We start from the raw sequence: 21,266 nt of genomic DNA, 5'->3' as shown, positions 1-21,266 counted from the left end.
TTGGCCCAGTATTATTCTCCTCTTTATGAGAGAAAGGCTATAATTTTACCTTAACAAATCTTGCTACAATTTGCCCTGTGCTTTGTACTTCTCATGGGACAGTGCTATGACTTGAAGCTTTTTTAAAGGCGTCTGTAAACAACACTGTAAATATTAGCTTAACTCTACTTAAAACAATCTTTTTAAAACAAGCTTTGGGTCCTATAAATGCAATACTTTCCCCAGTGGTCCATTAGGGCTCGCATGAGGGTTATAATAGCTCAGTATTTTCATGAGGGCCACTACCTGAAATGACCACTTACATCGTCATCTTCACATAGCCATGGTGACATTTTAAAGGTTATTGAAATAAAAAAAAATAAAAAATTGCTTTTAGTTAAGTTGTGTTTTTTGATTTTCTGTCAGACGTTGTCTCTGCAAATGAACTGCCTTATGTAACAAAAATATAAACTTTGTCTATATGCCTACACCTAACCTTTTTTAAATGCTTAAACTGTCATCTATATCATAATCTGTATGTATGTTTTTATTGAAATTGCACTGTTTAACATTTCTAGTGGAGGGCTCGCCACCTGCTTATCACCATGAAAATGTAATTCCTTTAAACCTATGTATCATGAGGGAGACAAGCAGGCTATAGAACTTCGCTACAATTCAGATCGTAGAAAGTCTCCCCTATTCACAGAAGGAATTATTGTATTTTTGAGCAATAGAAACAGCTGTAATGAATAATAATAAACAAGTACGTTTAAAACCATACCATGGAACATTCCAGGGAAAGCAGTAACATTTACATGGAGACAAGTAGATAGCGGCCCTTCCAATAGAAAAGTTGCGCACTGCACCTTTAAATTATGCCTCTCATATATTATCTAAATCCATGAAAACACTAACTTTGAAAAAGTGCAAAACTCGCAGTTGAAAATGTCAATGTTGAAAAGTCTGTTCTGAAGTCAAAAGTCTTCTGTGAGTGTATGAGGAAAGATAAACACAGGTCGAAGCCTTCAAAATAATGGCTTGAGTGCTTCATCTCTTCTTACTGTAACTGGGTTTAGAATAAAGTAAGCTTTGATGTAACTGCCATTTGAGCAGGTATCCTTATGACCCTGTATACCTCAGTAAGACATAACCAGCCTTTCGGACAAATCATCTCTGAGACCTCTGTATGTCACATCAAAGACACATCCATTGCTTTTAAACACTGCTTTCTCTGTGCACCTGTAACTGTACCTGCACCGGGAGCACTGCAAAAATCACATTTTCCAGCAATTTGGGGTCAGACAAGCAGAAAGGTGAGGAACAGCTGCCAGGCATGGCACTTTATTTGGCTGAGTTCACTAAGAGATTGCGACAGTTGTGTTTAGGTGGATCGCTCAACATTTTCCTATGGTCAAAGTTCAAATTCAGCCAAGGACATCCAGAAGATTTTGTATTAAAAGTTATCTGTAGGGGTGGAGATTTGTGGGTTGCCTATAAAACCGCTCGTGGCTGGTCTGTCTTTAACCATATTGCTCAGTGTGTAGGTGCTTCTGAACTCTTGCCAATGTCAATACAGGCAACGTGTCAAGGGGAGGAGAAGAGAGGGTAGGAGGATATAAAAAAGCATACATTGTGTTGATTTTAGTTTGTAACAATAATAGATGTAATAAGCACCTGGTAGAGATAGCAGCAAAGCAAAGCATTCTAAGTTGTATTTATTTTTCATGACCAGTTTCCATTTCAGCGCCTGTATGATAGATGTCAATCCTCTCCGCAGGTGATGATGTGAGGGGGGAAAAAAATTATATTTGGTACATCCAGTGCACTTCTAATAAAGTCCCAACATTAAAGGCAGATGGCGTGTGGGCAAGAATTTCTACTGAAAATACCAAAGTCATATAAAGCAAACAAGGCCCCGTATTGGAAAAGCTAGACTGATCAAACGCAGGTTGGTCATTAAAAGTGGTCACAGTAGCTTTGGACATGGACTATTAACATGAGACAGATGTAGGGGATTTGTGGTTATTACTGCAGCCTTACACATTACCTTTTATGTTAAACACTCATATAGTACAATATATCCTGGGTTAAACCTCAGGCTAGGCAAAAGCTGTGCTCAGTTCAATATCATATTGAACCAAAAATATATAAATTGCTTGACTAAGTTTCATATTTAAAGCAGGCCTATTCTGCAAAATCGACTTTTGAGAGCTTTTAACCATGTTATAGTTGTTTGCCCTCACAATTTACTCACCCGAAATTGTATTTTTGAATGTTTTGTGCATGTTTGAGCTATCTTTAATAGTTTATTTTCAAGACGCCATATTGCAGATCAATCCTCTTTTTCACCGCCTCTGCCATATGCTCACTGCTCTGTACTTACTTCATTCTCCAATTTTATTTTCGTAATCAGTGATACGCAGACTTGTTTCATTATTGAGTTATTTTAGATTTATAATGTGCTACATAATGATCCACTGGTGTCATAGATTATACACAGGCACAGTAGGTCTTCTTTAATTATTAATTCAAACTTAAATAGTCTATTACCATTACTATATCAGAACTTAAACTTATTTGTAAATGTATTTATTCATGTATATCTTTTACCCTGTCCAGGATTATCTCACTGGGCGATTATTCTACTTCTGATTTCAAATTCACTACAAGTCCTACTACTTTACCAGAATTATTATAATCTTCATTTCCTCCTAACATCTAGTTATTTTGTTTTTCTTCCACAAACAGTTATTTCCATCTACAGACGCAATCCTTTTTATGTATTAATTTATTCCCCACCACTCCTCGCATAGACGCCTGACAAGAGGAGGTTGTTGATGCTCGTGTCTGGAGTAGCATCAGGGGGATATTAGCGTTTGGTGGGTGGAAAACTGCCCATGCTGCTCCGAGAGAGAAAAAACAGTGGACTTCCTGGTTGGACCTTGTGGATATGGCATTTAGAGCTGATGTGAATACCTTCCCAGGTCCTCCACTATAATGCATGTTTCTCCTGTTCCCTGGAAACCTGTGCTTAACTTTAAATCTACCAGCAGCATATCGTCATGGCCACAAAGTGCTCTAGTTGTTTGCGTGCTGGTCTGTGTTTTGGCTGATGTTGCGTTACCCTACACCCGTTAGACCATATACCCTAGCTATGTTTTTCCATCTTCTCAGTTAGAGGTTGTTACTGTCGATGTCAAAAAGGTGACCACAGAACAGCTTTTTTCTGTTTAGATTGCTACTGGAGTGAATATTACTGCATTTAATACACTGTTTTTCTTACACCAAATTGTTTTTACTACCATCCAAGCAGCAATTTTTGTCACTTATCAGATCAAGCTTAAGCTATAATGGCAAACTTTCTTCTATAACTGTAAATTTCTCCCTTTTACAGTAAGTGCTGCTTATGGCAAAAACAGATTGCAGAAATTTTCAAATAAATTGTATGGCAATTTGTAGCATCTGAAATTGGGAAGAACCAGTACAGAGTTTAGTAAAAGGGCTCATATTGCACTTTTTTCTGATCTATGTTATAATGTTGTTTCCTCAACAAAAACAGGCCTGGAGTTGTGTTTTGTTTCATCCACACACTTTTACCACACAAACTCTGCATATTTAGGCAGAGTCCTTATCTCACTATATTTTTAAACTCCATACACCTTCACTAGAGTTATTTGGATATTTGTCTGTCTCTAAAGAAGCTAAAAGGGAATGTTGTTAACTTCAAAAAAACTACCACTACATGACATCACAAGGTGGAATAGAGCACTCTGAGCTTTGGTAATGTAGCTAGACTAATAATAAAGGGTTACTCAAACATGTGTGAATGAAACAAAACACAACTCCAAGTATGTTTCTGATGAGGTAACAACATTATAACATGGCTTAAAACTCACAAGAGTCAGTTTTGCCTAATACTTCTGCAACACTTTATCATTTTATTACTGTAGAGGAAAACTATGAGTATACTATCCCTGAAGCCAAAAACTACCATTACTTCAGTGTAGTATAGTTACTATACTGGATATCAGACAAAAATGAATGGACTGGATAACAAATGTCTTGAATATGAATTAGAGAATACATTTTCAGATGTCTTTTGCAACTGCATAACCTGTTTCTGGTGTGTCTTAACAGTGATGGGCCCAAAAGGTTTACGTCTGGTCACAGTGACTGATGTGTCTCTGCTGGTGGAGTGGGAGCACGTGAGAGGAGCAGAGCACTACATCCTGACTCACCAACCTAAAGACGACGAGGGGGCTCTCAAAAAGGCATGTTCATGTTTTTTAGTTTTTGTTTTTTTTTAAGGTTAGTTTATCTGCCATTTGTAGTTAAAAACACATTGGAAAAACATGCGTAAAACGGTCAAAGTGCACCATAAGACATTAAAAACAACCACATAAACAAACATAAATAGACAGATAATAGATAATACACAATAGATATTACAAACGACATATGACACTGTGAAATAAAAAAGTTACAAACATTAAGGAGCTAAAATATGTCTTTTTGTGTGTCTTTTTGCAGGTTCAAATTCCCAACACTGAGAACTCACACCTCATCACAGGTCTAACTCCGGGGGTCACTTACATAGTCGATGTCTATGCTGTCATCAAAGAAGTTCAGAGTGAATCAGACAAGATAGAAGCCACAACTGGTTTGTATAGAGTTGTAATATGCATGTCTAAAGGAATATATGGCCAAATATTTTGTAATGGGGCATGTTAAGTTTGCACTAAAACTTAACAATACTTTATGACTAAGAACTAAATAGCAGCACTTGTTTGGTTTGGTTACCATGGACTCTGTGGGTGGGATGTATATAGTAAGTTTTAACAACTTCAAAAATAATTTTCTTGGATGACAATAAGGTTATACTGTGATGTCTAGGTAAGATTTATGAATGAAAGGTTAACAAACTCTCAATTCTTACAGCTCCAGTGGGATATACACAGTGGATAAAACACAAAATCTGTCTTTTCCTTTTGTTTATATGCCATCCTCTGACATTTTCATTCATATTTTACAGTTAGCTCTTCCTCTTAAATGAAAAAACTAAAAAAAGTTAAAGTAGAACATTGCTTAGTTACAACGGGTATCAGTGATGTAGGTAAGGTGGGAGTAGATGTAAATAATAAACTAGAGTATAGTATATTATTATGTTTTATAGCATTCTGATTAAATTACAAGGAAATGGCCCTAAAATGTGTTTAATTAAATGCAGTCTTGACCATAGATGTGGTGAGAGGCAGATGTTAGGTAACTTGATTAAAAGATCCTAAAATGAGGGGCACGATATACTAACGCAAAAAACAAAAATACTTAAAGACAGGCAGTAGTGGTTCAGTGGAACATTCCTTTACAGCCAGAAGAAACTGTCATCTGGCGTACACAGCGTGAGGCCACCATCTTGCAGAGTTTTAACCTTCAAAGATCTGCTTCAAGCTCAATGCTTTTATTAGTTAGAAAAGAAAAAAAGAATGTATGTGCCCATGTTTTAACGTTAAAGAATGGGTATTATGCAAAAGCTACTTTTTTGAGCTTTCTACCATGGTATAACATTGTTCCCTCATCAAAAAACATGTCTGAAGAAGTTTTAGATGTCATTCATGCATGTTTGCGGAATCTAGCAATCTCTCCCAGGCCCTATGCAAACCCTATGCAATGTGCCTGTGCCACTGGCCAAATGCCAAATGACTGTGTTGTGATATCACAGCTCTGAAGGAGGAATAACTTAGCATGAAAACCAAAGGGAAGGGTGACTCAGAGCATGAAAAAAGTGAAACTTATTAAAAAATGTTAACACATTGTTTTCGGCAATGTCAAAACAATAAAAGGTAACATGGCGATCTAAATATGTTATTAATTTATACCACATAACCCCTCTTTAACACTTGGTAATTTGCTCTTTTTTTCTCTTTTATGTAGAAGTTTCAGCCATCGATGACCTGCGAGTTGTTGGCCAGACCGATGTCTCCATAGAAGTGGACTGGCAGAACCCCATGGCCCCTGTGGATTCCTTCAGGCTTTCACACACAAACCCATCAGGACAGAAGGAGCAGCAGGATGTGCAGCGCAGTCAGGAGGCCCGAACCAAACATACCATTGTGGGTGAGTGAACTCCTACAAGGCACACAATGCAGAAATTGGGCACTAGTGAAGGTAAGAAGAGAGGAGAGAGAGGCTGAGGCAAAGAGGAAGGTTGCATAATGATCAATGGAAGATTTGTAATATTTTGAGCAGCGATAGGTACGTGTATTCAGATCGGTTGTAATGGGATTTTGTGTATGGATTTTATGTATTGAATTTATTCATTTATTTTACTCTCCAGGTCTTTATCCAGGAACTGAGTATTTGATTTCTGTGAGTGCTGTGAAAGAAGCCAATGAGGGAAAAGCCTCTACAACCACTGGGGTGACAGGTCAGTATACCCGTAATAAATTGTGTACATATACAGTGCATGCATGGCGCATCCAAGGAATTACATAAGAAATCTGTACTGCTTTTAGGCTCTGTTAAAGGTTGTATAGAGGATTTTCCAAGGAACGAGAAATCCAGCGACTGTTTGTCCTTTTTCAAATGTTGCGCATGCGTGAAACCCCCCCCTACAGCTCCTACGTAGAAACGCCTTCTCCCGCCTCCTCACTACGCCAGAAACAGGTTTGTTTACAGCCGGTGAGCTGCACATGACTTGTAAACAACTAACTACAGTGTTGGTTAGGCAAGACGGAGAAGTGAGGAGCGGGGGGAGCGGGTGTGCGGACATTTCGTTCGCGGACGAGAAGTGAGGAGCAGGGAGAAGAGCGGAGCAGGGAGAGAGGAGAGAGGAGAGAGGAGAGGGGAGCGGTGCGCGGAGATTCCGTGCCCGTAGAAGTGAGGAGCAGGGGGAAGAGCGGAACGGGCAGCGGGGACAGGAGTAGGAAAGGGGAGCAGAGAAGGTTGCGCGGAGATTCAGTGCGAATGAACTAGCTACAACACGCAGCAGCAAGCGGACTCTTTCTTTGCCTTGAAAATTACGTTTTCAGACATAGGATATCGCTTTCGTGTCCTGAAAAACGTTTGACTAGCTCTTGGAAATAAAGTACGTTTTCATAATAAGCAGAAGTTACCTGTCCAGGAGTAATTTGGCGACCAATGCGTCAGTCTTTAGACCCTGCGTCTGCTTCAGTCGCACCATCGCTGGAATGAATCTACAAGAATCACCTTAGTTTGGCTTCGCTGCTTTTCCTCTTGTCTTCTTCTTTCAGCGACCTCAAAAACGGACTTTCTTTTGCGGCTAACTGCTCCTGGATTCTTGTCTGCCATTGCAACAAACTTTGTGCTAACTGCGAGGAAGATATAGGTCAAAAAAGCCGCTAAGAACTGTTGCGTTGGTGGAGTAAACAGCGTCTGTGCGTCTTGCGTCTGTGGACTGCGTGACAGGCGTACGTAAACCACGTACCGGCGGCGCGCAGGCAGGTCAGTTACGCTAGAAACGTAGGGAGTTTGATTGACAGCCTGTCAGCTAACAGATAACGAGGCAATGTCGTTATCTATTGGCAAATGTTTAGCTGGCCACCACGTCCAGAGTTGATGAATTTTTATTCTCTTTTTTTTGGTCATCATAATTTACAAGGCTACTGCACCTCTATAATGATATCATTGACAACTTGAAACAAAAAAAAAAAAAAAATCCTCCAACAACCTTAAATGCGCTATAATTCTTCAGTGGCCATTGGTTAATATGGAAAACACAAATTGTACCTGGTTTTACCTTCTCCCCAGTCGATAACGTCATAGTTTTTCAATGGACATTATACAATTATGGTTGAATGATTGAAGATAGGAATTTAGGGCATGATATTGCTGAGTGGATGGTTGTGGTAAGTGGGAACATAATATGTATAGTGTAATGGCGACCTGATGCTCCCTGATGACTTGACTGAGGTCTGGGGTGGATTCTTGTCTGGTGGCGTTGGTTTTTGGTCTTACCCTGCTTTGAGAGGCCAGAAGGTATTTGCTGATAACTTCCACAGCTGCTTTTAACATTAGTTTGACAAATAGTCCACATTGGCAGGTCAGATTTTTGCTCCTTTTTGATTGTTCTTCTCAGATCAGCTCCATTCTTTCTTTTAATGACCTCTTCACATCACCACAAGATGTCATTCGCCTGGGCAAACTTTTTGGAAACCAATTACGGCACTCTTTTTTGCATTTAACAAGAGATTCTGAACCACTGAAAATAATTTGAAGACTACCATTTGTGTGAGAATTATTTTTGCATCCACATCAAAACATCTATTTTACGTTTGTACAGAGATGCCTGTATAACACAGCATTCTAGAAATTCCTTAAATGATCTAGATTCTGTTTCACCCAGGATAGCTAATATGAAAATTGCAATATAAATGTTTTCCTGATATGTGTTCCTGAAGAAACTGGTATATTCTTATATCTAATACAGCAAACTCTCTCCGATCTTGTACTGGAGTTCTGGAGTTCAGTCTGATGGGCAAAATGTCCCGTGAGAAATACCTGGATACACAATAAGCTTATTCCAAATCTGAAAATAACATCAATAATAATTTGTCTTTACCCTCAGCTTGCGTGGTAGCTTGCAAGGTATTTTCAAGCCCCACCTGCCTCTCATCTCTTAATGTCAGTCAGGTCCTCTGAAGCTCCCGTCAGTGCTAATCTCTCCTGTGTGGTAGCTAATCTAGCCCAGACAGACAGTGACTTGTCCCCACTCCACTGGCCACAATCCTCCATTTTAGGTGTTGTGTGAAGCGGCTTAGAGGTGATTGAAGAGGATACTTGTGAGCTTGGTTTGACACCGAGGGCAGCACTGGTTGTACAATGACTGGCACCACCGCGATAGAAAGGAGCACTCACCTATTATCTCCAAAGAACAAGCTGCTCGCCTCAGGACTGCTCTGTAATACTCAGGCAGGGATAAGACCCACCCAAGGGAGCTATAGGATGCTTTTGTTGCTGCGTTTTCTTACTTCTCATCTTCCTGAATAATTAAAGGTCCTATATTATACAAAATTGACTCTTATGAACTTTAAGCCATGGTAGAATGTTGTTACCTCATCAAAAACATACCTGGAGTTGTGTTTTGTTGCATTCAAATGTTTGAGTAATCCTTTATTATTATTCTGTGTACATCTCCAAAGCTCAAAATGCTCTGTTCTAACTTGTGATGTCATGAAGCGGTACTTTTTAAGTGAACAGCTACCTTTTATGTATTTCTTATTCTGTAAAGCACTTTGAATTACTTTGTGTATGAATTGTGCTATACAAATAAACTTGCCTTGCCTTGCCTTGCCTTTTATGGTTATGGGCAAATTTGGAGCTAGAATTATCCAAATGATTCTCGTGAAGGTGTATAAAGTTTAAAAACACAGAGAACACTACCTGTATTATCACATGACATCACAAAGTGGAACAAGGTGTTTTCTGTTTGAGAGAAAAACTCAGCCTAAATATGATGGGTTTGTGTGAAGCAAAATACAATTCCCATTGATGAACTGCCTCATATTGTGAGCTGGACTGCATGTTGTTTTGGCATAGATTTGTATATTTGATGCAACTTTTATCCTTTCCATTTTTTGGGTTTGGGACTAACACAAAGTACACTGTTATATGACATCTTATAACTGTAGACAATGCACTTTGATTTACCATTTGCCATTTTCAAGAAGGAAGGGCAACTGGCTTAAAAAGTACTGTGTGCCATGTAAATATGACTGTCCTACAAAATTAATAGCAAAATCTTTGTGCTGGATTATTTAGGTGAGGAAGTAATCATATTACATTTTGACTGACATTTTGGGACAAATCTAAAGCCCAGCTGATAATTATGATCTATGTATGTTTTTTATTTCATGTACTAAATTCAAAAGAAAGAAAATATATCCAGTCTCTCTCCATTCAATATTCTGTCTGTGATAAAACCTTACAGTTGCTTTCCATTCAGTGCAGTTGCCCACGGGTCTTTAAGCAGTAGCAGATGTCATGGCTGCAGGTCGGGGGAATCATGTTATCAGAATATACTGTAGCACCTCTTGGTCCTCTGGGACAGACCTGTGCTCTGAGGCCTGTCCATCACACTCTACTTTAAAGGGTCTATGTGAGAACAGTGACAAATGGGAATATGAGGGGAAGGTGTGTAACCATGAATCTATTGTGGATCATTTTAAACATACAAACTGATGTGTCAATGTCAGTGCTATTGAAGGGACACACGTGGATTACAAAGGCTTTCTAAATATGCTAATGAAGTTCATATGTGCTGCATGCTATCTTAATAGTTATTGGTGAATATGTTTTTCTCTATCCTTCATTCTTAATATTAAGTTACTTGTTTTTTTATGTGTTGCGGGTGTCTGAAGTTTTGTTTATACTGTTGTTTATATGAGACAGTACTGAACATTCATTGTTAGCCACAGGGAGAAAAACATACAATGATAAATCACATGTCACACAGTATTTGCAAGTAAATTCTGAAGATCCTTTCTGAGAGACAAGTGCTAATCTTTACACCTCTAATGGTTCAACAGTATAACCTATATTAACTATGAGACAATTGATATTGATGATTTTGCCATTAAAAATCCAGTGAATGAAAAAGAATTCCTTGTCCTTCAAAAGTTGAATTTGGCATCAATTATAAGATGAAGCCATGACACGTGGCAGAGTTGACTAATAGTCCACCAGCATGCCCCTGTTTTGACACCTACTGTAGTTTTCATTGGCTTCCTCCTGCCTGAGCTGCCCAGCCAGGCTCTAAGGCCGTGAGAGTATGAATGATGAAAGAGGCCTGTCACACTATGAACCCTGTGGTCAAACCCAGGGCTGAACATGCCACCTGTAATGGATAAGCTGTTTTCCAACAGCATTGGCCCTCGAGCCTGTCATTACAACACTGGTGGGGTATATGTGAGAGAACTCAATCTTACTGTACATGTCAATTTAAGAGGAAAATGTGGAGAAAGAAGGACCATGACATGTCAGATTTATAAGAACAAATCATTGTGCTGTCACAATATATTTTACTTTTCTGTAATAGTTTTGAGCTATGATCCATAATACAAATGAGTATTAATAGCCTAAAGAGTACAGAAACTTTTTTTCTCTCCATAAATTTGCATTCAAATCATAATATCATATTTCAAAGTTGATGGAAGCTATTTTAATATTTCTAACATCTGGTATTATAAAAATGTGACAGTTATTGCATCTTGATTTACAGTATGCGTGTTGAAATCTTTTGGAATTTGTTTATATGCTGAAATGAACCAGTATAAATTCAATGCTTATGAACTGGAGATTGGGGCCCAAACAGGAAGGAGACAGTGAAGGACAGAAACATAAAGTTTTAGGAGTTGCGTGGCTGCTCTCCTCAGTGTGCACGATGCCGTGTGCACAGTGACATGAGACTGACCTGCCTCCTGGGATCCTCACCAATGATGATTACTTTTGCAGCGGGCTCCACTTCCTCTTTGCTTCTGTCGGATTATCACCAGATTTGGGGTTTTTCTACCATTTGGTGTGTTTTTGTGCAAGTCACATTCAGATACATATAATCATCTGTAACTATAGTAGCCTTTTACAAATAAAGTTAAGACATTAAAGGTGCATTATGTAACTTTTCTGGTGCAGTGTCTGCCACTGCTTCCCTTTATGGAGATATTATTGTTTTGCTTTGAATGATCCACACTATGACATTAACCTTACTTATATAGCAATTATGAGTGTTTTTATTACATGAAAAGGCAAAGCAATAACACCTCCATAAAGACAAGCAGGTGGCAGATCATCCACCAGAAAAGTTACCAAAAATATATTGGTGCATTTTGGCTACAGTTTATATGCTGTGTCTTCTTTAGCTTTAATTTAGACACTTTTACATGCTTTGAATGCTGTTGACATGACATTTCCTTTTCACATCTTCATGTAGTATTCATTTTTTTGCCCCGTCAATTGATGCAGTTTATTTTAAAATAAGGGAAACTCTTTTTTGCCACATTTCTTTGTACCTGGACCTCCCTCAGACCTGGATGCCCCTGTTGGCCTGGTGACCACAGAGGTGACGGAGGACTCGGCCACAGTCACATGGGAGCGGGTGAAGGCGGAGGTGGATGGTTACATGCTGAGCTATGAGACCAGTGAGGGCACTAGTCCAGAGTACGGCCTGGGCCGTGATGACACCTCGTACAGGCTGATCGCTTTGAAGCCTGGGGTCCTGCACACCGTCTCCATCTGGGCCTTTAGAGGGGACAAGGTCAGCCAGAAGACATCCACACAGGCGGAGACAGGTAAACCTAAACAGGGCTGGATGACAACAATTGGGACGTTTTACTGAACATCTGGACTAATCTGACAACTGCACAGCTCAACTTCACGTTTTCAAGCATTATGTCTATTTTTTCATGCCTAATTTGTACTTAGGTGCTATACTCTTTGTGATTTTCCTTTTGATTGAAAATGCCCACACATTTTGACATTTAGAACGAAGCATGTTTTGTCAAATGTCCGGGAGCAAAGTTACACCCTTTCTCAAGTACATGTTTTAGGATAATTAGTCTGCTCATTCAATGGCACTTTAGTGTGGCTGTAGGCTAAATGTCTTTAAAATGTCTGAAAACATACATTTTGCCTAGTCAACAAAATGTGGAGTTTTTCATGGTCTGTCTGGTAATATGTTGTGAAGGCAGGCAGCTGCTGCTGTCCACTGCTATAGGGCTGAGGTGAACCGTAGTGAGACCAGACTGGGCTGTGTTCACTTGAGTTTAACTAAGGAGCTTTTAAATCACTCACTTCCATAGAAAGAAACACCGGTGTTTACTTTTAGCATGTGTTCTTCTTGAGAGATTTTGATGAGTCTAACAGACATGTTATGTACTAAGCCTCCTCTTTCATCAAACAGCAGGAGCACAATGATATAGTTATCAGATAAGGCTTGGAATGCAGATTTTTACATTCTTATCGTTGATGTTGTAATATTCTTTTTCAGATTTAGTGAAAAAAAACACTTCACCTCTGTTTTTATCTATAGGCCCTCATACATCACATGAATGTTATTGTAAATGTAAGGTCCGAGTGTGTAATGCTTAATATGTTTGTACTAACAAATACCCTATGCAGACCTAGATGCTCCCAACCTCTCCATTCAAGACACCACTGAGTCCAGCTTTGTCGTTAGTTGGGGCCCACCTCAGGCTCAAATCGATGGCTACATTTTAACCTACAGCTCCTCTGAGGGCACTAGTGAGGAAATCCCTCTCAAATCTGACCAAAGCTCTCACAAGCTGAGTGCTCTGAGGCCTGGAGTCCTGTACACTGTGCACGTGTGGTCCGTCAGGGGGAGTAAAGCCAGCAGGAAGACCTCCACACAGGCCGAGACAGGTGCAAAACTCTGCGACTCTCTTATTAATACTATACACCTACAACAACACATGGACTATATAACTTTGAAGTGTCCCAAATACAGGCCCTGCATATTTCAAATCTGATACCAAGATGTTTTCTGGAAGCAGCATCCAAAAATAGCTTTAACAACCAGGGCCCTCCCAGCAGCAAAGAGGACCCATGATGTAGTACAGACTGTTGTATAGATTATTAACATCTGACTTTATATGGCAAACTTTATTTGCTCATGCTAAGAGTCTTGTAACAGACCAACCGCAACAGAGACACAGGGCCCTCTTTGACTGCAGATTTCATAAGTGCTGTTAAGAGAGGAGCTGAGTTCACACTTGCTGTGCTTAATGCCCTTTAATGACAACTAAAACAGTGAACCTTGGTTAGACTGAATTAGGATTTCAGTACATACTTCACATAGTTGTCCAAAGGGGACCTACCTACTTTTTGTCATATAAGAATCATCTTGATTATCAATTTGTTTTTACAGAAATCATATAAGACTCTCTCTGGGTCTTTCAAACCAGCAGATGTGAACTCACTTGAGACTTTAGTTCCTTTGTGTACTGAGTGCAGCTCTATAAAGCAGGGCACACTGATTTTTCTCTTCTTTTCCAGATTGAAACAACTGTAGTTTGTAGTGATTAACTTCTACTAACCTCTTCATTTAGACCTGGATGCTCCAGCTAACCTTGTAGCTCGAGACACCACTGAATCCAGCTTCACCGTTTCTTGGGATCAGGTCCAAGCAGAGATAGATGGCTACATGCTAACCTACAGCTCCTCTGAGGGCACTAGTGAGGAAATCCCTCTCAAGGCTGACCAAAGCTCTCACAAGCTGAGTGCTCTGAAGCCTGGAGTCCTGTACACTGTGCACGTGTGGGCCATCAGGGGGAGTAAAGCCAGCAGGAAGACCTCCACACAGGCCGAGACAGGTCAATAGAGTTTTTTATACTGCAAGCTTCAAACGCAAACATTTGCAGCTAACAGTTTACCTAAGTATTCAAGGATATTTAAAATAGTCTGAACAAAGGTTAACGAAAGACATACCAGGGATTTTAGTATGTATGCTGATTTTCTGTAGCATGGCTTTATGGCTTTCTTTATGGCTTATTCTAAACCTGTCTTATTTTTTGTGATGGTATTGATTTTGAGTGCATTTATTGCAACGTGTATATAGATTTGGGACAAACAGAGTAAATGACCCAGGAAATGTCCAGGTTACAGAGGTGGTCGTAACTCATCGAGGGGTAAAAATAGCAGAGTAGAACATGACGGCTGAGACACAACTGTGGAGTCTTTGTGTGAGCTTGGTGATCTGGAACATGGTGTGTGTCCATCAGGCAGCTAATGGCCACAGTGCTGCAGGATAAACTTGTCCAGTCGTAACTCATGGACCCTCAGTGCAATGGTGTGACTGGGCACTGTGTTAAAGTCCTTCATATGGGATTCATAAAACTGTGCAGTGCTCCTACAACTTCACTGGTGCTGTTAACAAAGAGGTCTCATTTGCTGGGTGCAAAAACGTGTAAAGACTGAAGGTGAAGGTACAATCGTTTGAGCAGAAGTATTCCTCCAAAAAACATATCAATAAAGTGGTACATCAAAATCTGTGTTGGATCAATCAAATCCATTTTGTTCAACAATGCATGGAAACAGGGATTACCATTTGTTTGTTTTAGGGCCTCAAAAAGTATAGATTGTCTGTTGCATTATGATGCTTTTTTTTTTTAATGTGTATCCAAAACAAGACACCATTAAAATAACTCAACTTAAATTTTAGGAAATAATCTTAGATGTTGTGTTGTGAGGTTGCTGTAGTCCTAAAGATACAATCTATAAAACAACACTGTATTTCTATAAATCAGTTAAAGGCATTGCTATATTTTGAAGTCCAGAAATCAGTTACAAAGTGAGTGGCATTATTTTGATTACATTGTTGTGTTAACTTTTATTTGACAGATATTGATGCTCCCAAGGACTTGAAGGCAGTGGATGTGACTATGGACACCGCCACAGTGACTTGGGTCCCTCCTCTGGCTGACATACAGGGCTACATCCTCACATACAGGGACGAGGAGGGCAAGATGGAGGTACTACTAATAATAATTTTATAAATACAATATTAATAAATACATAGATTAAGCTCTTATGGTCACAGGAACTACAGGACGCTGCTTGAACTTTAATTTTTTTTACATGCTGATGCCTCTTCAGTTTATGCACTGTGAAATGCTGACCTCTTGTGGCTGGTAATAAAGCTAGGAAGCAAATCTGCAAAAGTACTAGTTCACAGTTCTGAGAAAAAAAATGGCCATACACAGCCTGTTTCATCTATATGAAACATTCCTCTTGACAGTCTGTTTTGTTGTACTATGGGGGGTGATTTTCTTTTCTGTATTTTGTTCAGACTGTTGAGAGGAAGCTTGGAGCCAGACACAAAAAACTTGCATTGTCTGGTTTGGAAATGGGCAAGAAATACATTGTGACCATCATTGCTTACAAAGGCACCAAGAGAAGCAAAGTGGTGGAAACTGTCTTCAAAACAGGTCAGTGTAAAATTTAAACATAAGTGGTTTCTCGATATTAATATTGTGTTTTGTCTTCCTAGTTGGCCTCATGTACCCATTCCCAATGGACTGCACCCAGATCATGAAGAATGGCATCCTGAAAAGTGGCATCTACACTATTTACATCAACAATGATCAGTCCAAACCTATAGAGGTGTACTGTGACATGGACACTGACGGAGGGGGCTGGCTGGTATGTACATTACAGTATAACTTATACATACATACAAAATATACTATACATTGAATAAAAGTGTTCAGAAATCAAAGCAATCAAGCACTAATTTCCCTGATGTTGTGACAGATGTTCTCAAAAGTTTTTTTTTTTTTTTTTAACCAAAGATGTTTAAAAAGCAGATTTATTTTGGAATAAGCTTGTTCAATGTCTGCTTTTAACAATGAATTAAATAATAAATAAGAGTGCATTTTTTTACAACTAGTTATGCTTTAGCATTTATTGTATTAAATATAATTTTAAGTATCTAAAATTTATTTAAAGTGTATATAAATGTCTTGTGACTCAAAATTAACATATTATGTAACCATTGTTTGTACAGCTAGTTATTTTTGTTTCTTTTTTTATTTAAATGCTTACAATTGACCTCTCTGTCATTGAGCCCTGAGTGATCTTGTAAATTAGTCTGTCAGTTAACGCTCCTCTGGCTGCTTTCAGGTGCTGCAGAGGCGTAATATTGGCAAGCTGGACTTTATGAAGCGCTGGAAACAGTACATAAGTGGCTTTGGCAACATGACAGAGGAGTTCTGGCTCGGTGAGCGTGCTTTTGTTGTTTCTTTTCTGCAAACACTGAATTCATGCAAATGCTGTAAGTCATATAACATCTTTTTTCAACCCTCAAGGTTTGGAAAAGATATACGATATCACCAACACTCCCACTCAGTACGAGATAAGGTTCGACTTAGGCTTCGGCTCAGAGAGGGCCTATGCTGTTTATGACAACTTTAAGATTGCACCAGTCAAGCAGAAGTTCAAACTTACCATCGGCAAATATAGAGGGACAGCAGGTGGGTTTTTTTCTCCTAGAATCTTTCAAGGTACAAGCAGAACACCACTGTGAAGCTGGCATACATGCGCTACTCTGCTCAGTGTTCTGTCTGCTACTGGAATAAAACAGAAAAAAGGGGACAAGGGCAGCTATATAACAGACAAGCCAAGAATATAGGCAGGTTCAATTATGGGGTGCTGCTGAGATAGCAAATATACTGTGTCACTGGGCAGAGTTTTTTGAATTAGAAGCCCATGTTCTCTGAGTTACAGGCAGTGCATATAGGGACGCTATCTGTAGAAGCCTTTGAAGTCAGACGCATACAGTGCCACAGTGTGCTGAGACAACATGTACGCCGCTACTTTTAGACATTTATTACATTCCATCCATCAGGGAGGAGCAGATGGAGGCATGAATACGTAGGTATACACGAGTCAGATTGGTATGTTGCCGTGGTAATGATTATGGCGTTTTGGTGTGGATGATGCCCAGGTGATGCAATGACCTACCACCAAGGCCGGCCCTGGACCACCGTGGACAATGACAACGACATCGCCCTGGGCAACTGCGCACTTACTCACCGCGGCGCATGGTGGTACAAGAACTGTCACCTGGCCAACCTCAATGGCAAGTGGGGAGACACCAGGCACAGCACGGTGAGTGGACCCCAAACACCCTGTTATGTATGTTTTTATTTGCAGTAAGAAGAGCAAGAAGCCACACAAGCATCTCTAATATGGAATTGTTTGAAATAGGGGTAATGTTGAGGTTCAAACCCACAGAAGCTCTAACTACAGAAACAGCTTGTAACGACATTTAATTGAGGAGTAAATTAAAAGAGCTTTGGGTCTTGGAAGGCTTAATACAAAATCAGTGCATTGTTATTATTAATATTATGTATTTTTATGCACATATAGTGGATGTGTTCTATATGTATATAAAATGTGTCCAAACTTTTGCTAGTTTTGGTAGCGTATCTATTTTGCTGTTACAATCAGCATAACCATGTGACACAATAGACACACGCCTTATGATAAATATATACTTATGATTTATCATTTACTAATGCTTTTTATAAACATGAATCCATACTACCTTCTTTTTAATAAAATACTGAGTTACTTCCCAGGCACAGGACATCTCCTCTTTTCTCCTCTGGCACTGAGCTTGTTTTGTGTTGTTGGGTAAAGGAGGGATAGTCAGAATCCATCAACAAAAATACTAAAAGACATTTTTCACTGCAGCTCTAAAGCATGCATGTTTTTTTTCTCCCAGAAAGGCTAACTAATGGCCTTATTTCAAAGGAGTAATGCTTTTCTGGTCTGATTTAGAGGATTTTGTTTACATTGGTTTTGGTGGTCAGTTGTACACCAGCATGCCTTGAAGAAAAACAGAAATGTTATGCATAAATATAATTTTAAAAATATGCAACCAAGGTCAGAGGGTAAACATGTTTCCATAACGTTTTGTCAGTTACTGTAAAAGATTTATTTTTTGTAATAGTAATTGTTTGGGTTTACAGAATTATCCAGATTAGCATAAAAGGGAAGACTAAGGAATGAAATTGGAGTGAGATATGACAAAAATAATATCAGTATTATCTATATGTTTTTCCTCATATTGATCAATTACACTTTCCTTTTTTTAACTCATATTTTATAGTTTCATATTATTGCAAACTATAACAAAACAAACAGAATTATACAGAGCAAATGATAAATTGTTGTTAAAATAAACAGTCCACTTTTCCCAAGAATCTTCATATTTTGCTTTGTTGGAACCTCCATAATGTGAATTTTCTCCATAAACTGAAGTCCCTTCAGTTAATTGTTGGTGAATTTTCCTTATACCAATTACATGTGATGGCATTTTTTTTTTTTAAGATGCCAAGTAATGTTTTATCAAATAGTAGACTTTTTTGATATGCCTTTCCATGTTATATGACCCCATTATAGAACTAAAACCTCAATCAATCACACATTTCAGTTATTTTTTATTTTGTTTTATTAGAAGCAAATAGAAATTGATTGGAATATTAATTTATTCTTTTCTTCTCTAAAATCTGAACCCTGCTGTACAAAACATGCTTTTACTGACAGAGAATAGGCTGTAGACCTCTCAAGTATCATTGACCATTAGTGATGACTGAATCTCAATCTTGATTAAAATTCAATAGATTATACAGCCCAAGGACAAACTGAACATGCATACATTACTGATTACTGTATATAATTTCTCTTTCTTCTGACAGGGAGTGAACTGGGAGCCGTGGAAAGGCCACCTGGAGTCCCTGGACTTCACTGAGATGAAGATCCGACCTCTGGGAGCCCTGGCTAGCTGAAGCAGAGGTCCCTGATGGACAACAGGAGCACAACTGCGGAGGTGGTTTAGAACATAAACCTCTGCACACAACCCAGCAGTCTGCATCCATAAGCATTAGCCAGAGTTGGTTTTAATCAAATGTAAGATTGAAAGCATACAGTATAGACCCTTTAAAAAATTGTAAACAAAAGCATTCTAAATTCCAGTATGGAGGCAACTAGAGGCAAAAGTGAAGTAGAACATAATGCTATTCCAATGGGAAAACTAGGATTAATTTCAGAATATCACAAATATGAAAAGTCAAGGGAATTTAGCAAAAGAAAACCGCTCAGATACATGTGAGTGGTATTAGAGTCCCATTTAAAACATTTACACAAGTGTTTTGTGATTTGTTAATGATAAACTCTAAGCATTTTTGACAAAGGAAAAATCCTGATTTTTTTTGTGTGTACTGGATAAATCCTTACAGAAAAATTAAGTCCAATCCATTTTGTCACTTGATCTACAGATATATTACACATTTCATCATAAACTATACTTTTGTGAAACTCAAATACATATATATATATATATATATATATATATATATATATATATATATATATATATATATATATATATATATATATATATATATATATATATATATATATATATATATATATATATATATATATTAGCTCCAGTTGCCTTCATTTCAGAATTTTGAATATTCTGATGACATAGGATTTTAAAGGGTCTTTAACCAGTTACACAGCCACACATACACACACACGCGCACAATACGAAATGGATACCAAAATACAATTATAACTTATTAACTGTATAAAAAATAAGAGCCACTATTTTGTTACTGAAAAAGATGTTGCATGTTTTTGAATGGTACAAGATTATTTTTTACCAAAAACAAAACATTTGGTGTAGTTTATTTTCTACTCTCCTACTCACCTCATTTTTTTCATTATTTAGTGTTAGATTTTAGTAGAAAATTATACCACTTGTTTGCTGTCTGTTTTGTTGTCTTTTACATGAAAGAAAAGAACAAAATCTGCTTTTATGTCAAATCTGGTTAACATGTTTACAAAAAGCATTATACTTCTGCAGGTGGCCTTTGTAGGTTTTATTACTTGATTACATCACATTACGACTAGAATCAATCCAAAAAAAAAATCCAAAAGTAAATCTCAGAGCTCTGCCAAGATGCTGCAGCTACACCCTGGAAAGTTTTCCGGATCCAAGCCAAAAAACATTCACCCTCACTGCTTTTTACTATTTCCTAAAATTGGCAAAACAACACTTCCCTCTTGGCACAGCTAATTGGGATTCTCATAGATTTACCATAATTATCATCAGCTTCTGTTTCAATGGAATTTTAACCAGTAGATGTGGCTAAACATTGAGAACAAAACAATAATTTCATACAGTTATGTTTTTCTGGCCAGCAACTAAGCCACGCTAATGTATATTATTTGTGCATTGTAAGTTTTTTGAAGTAGTCATTTTTCTTCTTTGTATAGTATTGTCATTATTACAGAAATGTAAAAAGTGTAAATGTGTGTCTGTGCTTATTTATGTAGTCATAGTTATCAGTGGGATGCATAACAAATATAGTGGCCTACTGTATCATTTCAAACAATATCTATAGTTCTATAATTTTCGTGTAAAGAGCCCATAATACTTATTTCTGATCTATGTTATACTGTTGTTTCCTCATCACAAACAGACCTGGAGTTGTGTTTTGTTTCATTCACACATGTTTAACACATAAACCCTGCTTTGTTCCACCTTGTGATGTTATGTGGTAATACAGGAAGTGCTCTACTGTGTTTTTAATCTCCATCTTCATTTGGATTATTTCAGTCCTGAAATTTCCAATCTCCACTAAACAAAAGGTAAATGATAGCTATTAAATTGAAAACTACCACTTCATGACATCACAAAGTGGAACAGAGCATTTTGAGCACTGGAGATGTAGACAGACTAA

General features: G+C 38.3%; 1 protein-coding gene across 1 annotated transcript in view; it reads left to right on the top strand.

Annotated features, from left to right (window-relative positions):
- Nucleotides 1-19,704, top strand: part of tnn (tenascin N) — a 32,277-nt gene extending 12,573 nt beyond the window's left edge. Inside the window, exons 5-18 of the mRNA XM_055151738.1 lie at nucleotides 4,117-4,250; nucleotides 4,510-4,639; nucleotides 5,911-6,093; nucleotides 6,314-6,403; nucleotides 12,018-12,281; nucleotides 13,111-13,371; nucleotides 14,058-14,321; nucleotides 15,349-15,479; nucleotides 15,797-15,935; nucleotides 15,998-16,149; nucleotides 16,630-16,726; nucleotides 16,815-16,979; nucleotides 17,453-17,616; nucleotides 19,212-19,704. Of these exons, the coding sequence (XP_055007713.1) occupies nucleotides 4,117-4,250; nucleotides 4,510-4,639; nucleotides 5,911-6,093; nucleotides 6,314-6,403; nucleotides 12,018-12,281; nucleotides 13,111-13,371; nucleotides 14,058-14,321; nucleotides 15,349-15,479; nucleotides 15,797-15,935; nucleotides 15,998-16,149; nucleotides 16,630-16,726; nucleotides 16,815-16,979; nucleotides 17,453-17,616; nucleotides 19,212-19,301 (2,264 nt within the window). The 3' untranslated portion in view covers nucleotides 19,302-19,704. The remainder of the gene's footprint in view (nucleotides 1-4,116; nucleotides 4,251-4,509; nucleotides 4,640-5,910; nucleotides 6,094-6,313; nucleotides 6,404-12,017; nucleotides 12,282-13,110; nucleotides 13,372-14,057; nucleotides 14,322-15,348; nucleotides 15,480-15,796; nucleotides 15,936-15,997; nucleotides 16,150-16,629; nucleotides 16,727-16,814; nucleotides 16,980-17,452; nucleotides 17,617-19,211) is intronic.
- The last annotated feature ends 1,562 nt before the right edge of the window (nucleotides 19,705-21,266 follow it).

Source organism: Boleophthalmus pectinirostris, unplaced genomic scaffold (genome assembly GCF_026225935.1).
Source record: "Boleophthalmus pectinirostris isolate CB_2022bp ecotype Guang Dong unplaced genomic scaffold, ASM2622593v1 HiC_scaffold_16, whole genome shotgun sequence".
Classification (NCBI taxonomy): Eukaryota; Metazoa; Chordata; class Actinopteri; order Gobiiformes; family Gobiidae; genus Boleophthalmus; species Boleophthalmus pectinirostris.
The sequence above is the reverse complement of the archived record's forward strand: the minus strand, read 5'-3'. Positions and strand labels throughout refer to the sequence as shown.